Source organism: Squalius cephalus (assembly GCF_949319135.1).
Source record: "Squalius cephalus genome assembly, chromosome: 9".
NCBI lineage: Eukaryota > Metazoa > Chordata > Actinopteri > Cypriniformes > Leuciscidae > Squalius > Squalius cephalus.
In genome coordinates, this window is record NC_137130.1 from 45361993 (window position 1) to 45367992 (window position 6000).

The window sequence follows — 6000 nt, forward strand, 5'->3', positions numbered from 1 at the left end:
ATGTGGGCCATCTTTAGGGATTGTCTATACGGGACATCTTTATGGGTCGTCTATATGGGCCATCTATAGGGGTTGTCTATGTGGGCCATCTTTAGGGATTGTCTATACGGGACATCTTTATGGGTTGTCTATTTGGGTCATCTGTATGTGACATCTATAGGGGAAATCTATAGGGGAAATCTATAGGGGGTCGTCTATGTGGGACATGCATAGGGGCCAGATATAGGGGTTGTCTATGCAGGACATCTTAATGGGTTGTCTGTAGGGGTTGTCTTTATGGGTCGTCTATATGGGACATATATAGGGCTCATCTGTATGTCATTGCTTTTCCTGTATCAACACCCCTCACACACTTGATTTGATTATTTGGTATTTTAAGAGAGGCCCTTGATCTATGCATTTGGTTATCAGAATCTGTGGAGATGAGTAGATTTGATTAATCAAATCCAGTTGTGTGCTGTTGTCCTAATTAACAGTGTCTTGCACCGATTCTAAAACATAGTTGATGACAGACAGTGGTGAAGTATTCCATTTTCAACTGACATTTATTTGTGTAGCGCTTTTCACAATACATATGCATGTTTTTACATTGCAATTTAGTTATTTTACTTTGTGTCCAAGTAACGTCCATATGCCAGAAATGTACAGTTCGAAGGTAATACAAATCAAATCAATACAAATAGTTAGTTATTATTATGTATTAATTTTTTGCAGAAACAAAGAGCTACACAATATAACAGCTGTGTACACACACAGATCCAGAACACAGACTGTGCTGTTTCATACTCAGATGTCCTAAGGAAAGTTATCTCTGAGCCTGCTTTAATACTACAGCACCTTTTCCCAAACACGCTTAGCCAAGCCTTTTCTCAGCATCACTCAGTATTTATGTCCTGAAGGGAAGGTAGGTCGGTTCCCTAACCAGGCTGTGTTAGCTGTGGTGTTAGGATGCTTCTGATATCGTTGTGATTGAAGGTCCTGAGATTCCGAAGAGTTGAGGCTGTGCTTTCTTCATCAGTGAATGAGTTCTGTAACTTTACAGCCTGGAAATTAAAATTTGTTATCCACACTACAGCCTTCTAAATGAAAACAGGATGATAAAACTTCTGAATTGTTAGCAATGAATTCAGACCCCTAAGAGTAACCATTAGAAACTCGCTCAGCTCTCACACCCGGCTAAAGGCCCGTTCACACCAAGAATGATATCGATAACTATATTAGCATCCACATTGGCGGATGATCACATTGTTTATTATAAGTGTGCTGCAGTTTTGTCTTCTGCTGTTTAAATGCTTTGAAGAAGGATAGATTCTGACTGTCAGTGATGTTATCGTTCATCGGCTGGAAAAAACTGTTCTGACAGTGATTCTCTGTGCTGTTACTGTTACAGTTGTGCTGGGGACTCACTGTTCTCTTAGAATTAGAACGATTATGAAAGCTTTGTAGTTAGCGTGTCATTTGGTTTGTGATGGCATGTGGTTTGGTGGTCTGATCTAAATGCGAGAGCAAAGCTGTGTGACGCGAGCTGTCTCTCACCGGTCGCCTGCAGCTGCAGATGTTGTGTTTCCAGTCGAGCAGGTGCTTAACCACTTCCAGTTCCCTCACGCCGTGCAGAAACCAGACATATCTGAAGCATTCAATTGATCAAAAAAAACAAAAGATTCTCATTCAAATAAAAGCTGTTCTTTTCAACTTTCTATTCAAAGAATCCCGAAGAATAAAAGGCATCACAGTTTCCATAAAAATATTAACTGTTTTCAACAATGATAGTAATCATAAATATTTCTTGAGCATCAAATCATCATATTAGAATGATTTCAGAAGGATAAAGGTGAACCAGGGTCTAAAAACTTATCATGAAGTCAGTGATCCTGAATTCTACCAACTCAAACAGCAGGAATCAGATCTTATGTGTCTGAGCAAGACCTGGAGAAGAGCATTCATGCAGTCATTACCAGCAGGGTAGATTAAAGCAGTGGACTTCTTACTGTTAGCCCATCTAATGAAGGACTGTTAGACCATCTAATGAAGGACTGTTAGACCATCTAATGAAGGACTGTTAGATCAACTAATGAAGGACTGTTAGACCATCCAATGAAGGACTGTTAGACCATCTAATGAAGGACTGTTAGACCATCCAATGAAGGACTGTTAGACCATCCAATGAAGGACTGTTAGACCATCTAATGAAGGACTGTTAGACCATCTAATGAAGGACTGTTAGACCATCCAATGAAGGACTGTTAGACCATCCAATGAAGGACTGTTAGACCATCTAATGAAGGACTGTTAGACCATCTAATGAAGGACTGTTAGACCATCTAATGAAGGACTGTTAGACCATCTAATGAAGGACTGTTAGATCAACTAATGAAGGACTGTTAGACCATCCAATGAAGGACTGTTAGACCATCCAATGAAGGACTGTTAGCCCATCCAATGAAGGACTGTTAGCCCATCCAATGAAGGACTGTTAGACCATCCAATGAAGGACTGTTAGACCATCCAATGAAGGACTGTTAGACCATTCAATGAAGGACTGTTAGACCATTCAATGAAGGACTGTTAGACCATCTAATGAAGGACTGTTAGACCATCCAATGAAGGACTGTTAGACTATCTAATGAAGGACTGTTAGACCATCCAATGAAGGACTGTTAGACCATCTAATGAAGGACTGTTAGACCATCCAATGAAGGACTGTTAGACTATCTAATGAAGGACTGTTAGACCATCCAATGAAGGACTGTTAGACCATCTAATGAAGGACTGTTAGACCATTCAATGAAGGACTGTTAGCCCATCCAATGAAGGACTGTTAGACCATCTAATGAAGGACTGTTAGCCCATCTAATGAAGGACTGTTAGCCCATCTAATGAAGGACTGTTAGCCCATCTAATGAAGGACTGTTAGACCATCCAATGAAGGACTGTTAGACCATCCAATGAAGGACTGTTAGACCATCTAATGAAGGACTGTTAGCCCATCTAATGAAGGACTGTTAGCCCATCCAATGAAGGACTGTTAGACCATCCAATGAAGGACTGTTAGACCATCTAATGAAGGACTGTTAGCCCATCTAATGAAGGACTGTTAGCCCATCTAATGAAGGACTGTTAGACCATCTAATGAAGGACTGTTAGACCATCTAATGAAGGACTGTTAGACCATCTAATGAAGGACTGTTAGACCATCTAATGAAGGACTGTTAGACCATCCAATGAAGGATTGTTAGCCCATCCAATGAAGGACTGTTAGACCATCCAATGAAGGACTGTTAGACCATCTAATGAAGGACTGTTAGACCATCTAATGAAGGACTGTTAGACCATCTAATGAAGGACTGTTAGACCATCTAATGAAGGATTGTTAGCCCATCCAATGAAGGACTGTTAGACCATCCAATGAAGGACTGTTAGACCATCTAATGAAGGACTGTTAGACCATCTAATGAAGGACTGTTAGACCATCTAATGAAGGACTGTTAGACCATCTAATGAAGGACTGTTAGACCATCTAATGAAGGACTGTTAGACCATCTAATGAAGGACTGTTAGACCATCTAATGAAGGACTGTTAGACCATCTAATGAAGGACTGTTAGACCATCTAATGAAGGATTGTTAGCCCATCCAATGAAGGACTGTTAGACCATCCAATGAAGGACTGTTAGACCATCTAATGAAGGACTGTTAGACCATCTAATGAAGGACTGTTAGACCATCTAATGAAGGACTGTTAGACCATCTAATGAAGGACTGTTAGATCATCCAATGAAGGACTGTTAGCCCATCTAATGAAGGACTGTTAGCCCATCCAATGAAGGACTGTTAGACCATCTAATGAAGGACTGTTAGACCATCCAATGAGAGAGTATTAGTCTTGCTCTGGAATAAAACATGTTCTCTCTGTGTGTCTTCAGTTTTGGTTGTCGGACTCGGAGACGCCGCATCTTCTGCCTCCTCCATGCTCCGGTTCTGTGTGGGATCAGCTGGACATGATCAGCGCTGAGACGGACACAGTCCCGGACATCCAGATCTCCATCCCTGAGGATCAGGACACCAGCGTTCCCAGCCGGCACGGCAGTGGAGACTCCGGCTTCAACTCAACAGAGGAGGACTCCAGTCTCGACACACACACTGACACACACACTGACACACACACTGACCACAGGTGCAAGACAGACACGCAGCACAAGCAAGAGATGCATGATGGGACGCTGGAGATCTGCGCTTAACACAAACACATGACAGTCAAACAGACTTGACTTAGACTTGTTTTTCTCCATTCAAATCATCTTATTGTACATGTGAAACCTTTGTGTGTTTGTCATTTCAGCCATATTTTCATTTCTGTATTTAAGCATGCAGATTCTTTATGATTCTTATAGAATCTTTATTCATCCATTCGTTAGCTTCACACTCATCTCCACCCAATGTCAGATTAAAATAGACTCTATCATGTGCAGTCTCCTTGTTCTTCTTCAGATTCTGTCACTAGGAAGTGTTTGTTAAAACCCTGTTCCTGTTGTTTACATGCATATTTGCTCCAGGAAGGATTTATTCATTCAAATGTTTGTCTATTTTTACTCTTACTGCATTTGTTTGTAATTATAATAACAGCTTGAGGCTCTACAGCATGTGGAGAACCTCACAACAATAGTCATTAATAAAGCTGAGGTTATCGCAAGCCTTGGTAAACTGAGGTTAAACAAGACCTGATGGGTTAAAGCCCATCGTCTTCAAGACTCCTCAATTAAAAGGAGTTTTTCAAGGCTGTTCCAGTTTCTTCTGGACACATGTACACTGCAAAACTATGGAAATCCCTGTGGCATAAAAAGCAAGGCGCGGTTATGCTAAATGATTTCCGGCTTATTGCAATAACTTCTATGTTGTGCAAAACTAAGAAGCAAGTTTTGGCTGATCATGTAATTTCAGCTGTGCCCTCGAGGTCAGATCCACTTCAGTTTGATGATAAGAGTAACAGATGATGCTGTACTGACCCTGCCTAATACAGTTACTTCAGTGAAGACACGCATTCTCATGAAAAGGCTAGTTGATCTTGATGTTAATACAGGTTTAGTCCTCTGGATTAGAAACTCTTGCCGTCCGCAGACGGTCTGTGTTCGAGGGATCCTGTCAGAAGTGCTCACTTTATGCACAGGCTTTTTCCCCTGTGCTTTTCTCGTTTACTAATGAGTTTATGATTAAGGAGGAACATTTCAGACTATTTAAATACGCTGATGATATGGTCTTGGCCTACTGGACAAAACTAACTCTAACTAAGGCCCTTGAAACTTGGTGTCACTTCAGCCAATTAGAAATGAATGTTGCAAAGACAAAATAATTATGTGCACAAAACTAGACATGATAATCCAGCCTATAAATTGAAATTGTGGAGAATTTTAAATAGCATGGCTCAATTCTGGACTCACATGTGAGCTTCATTATCCAGAGTAAATTTAAAAAAAAAATGCTTGCCGCGTTTATTTCTTCTTAGACAACCTAGTGGCCTTGGAATTAGTCAGCATATTTTATAACTTGTGTACAAATCTATTGTAGAGAGTGTACAAAGGTTTCATCTCTGATCACTTAAACTGAATTGTGTCAATGGCCAGTAAAATAGTCGGCAGACCTCAGAGCTTTTTATGCTGAAAGGGCAAAGGCGGCGTTGAGGATTATTCTAGAGTTCTCACCCTCTCTTTAGTCAGTCTGAGCCCTTGAATTTAGTCCAGCGCTATTGAATCCCTCTGGCGAATTAACTGTGTTTAAGAGGTCTTTTATTCCAAACGCTGTTAAATACATCAACTCCGCAAGTGATCAATAAGCCAAATGACAGTGACATGAACTGTATTTTTATATCTATGTAATGTGAAGCTGTTCTGTGTGTTTGTTTTGTTTTTGTTCTTGTTTTTCTTACTATGCCTGTATTATTATTTTATGTGCTGGTGAGCCAAAGATAATTTTCTATTTAGGTAGACAATAAAGACATACATACATA

General features: G+C 40.4%; 1 protein-coding gene across 2 annotated transcripts in view; it reads left to right on the forward strand.

Moving 5' to 3' along the window:
• The window catches only part of LOC307164519 (interferon alpha/beta receptor 1a-like), a 33912-nt gene extending 27912 nt beyond the window's left edge, over positions 1–6000 (forward strand). For both annotated transcript variants that reach the window (XM_079881447.1, XM_079881448.1), the window contains exon 7: positions 3923–6000. In XM_079881447.1, the coding sequence (XP_079737573.1) occupies positions 3923–4237 (315 nt within the window). In that variant the 3' untranslated portion in view covers positions 4238–6000. The remainder of the gene's footprint in view (positions 1–3922) is intronic.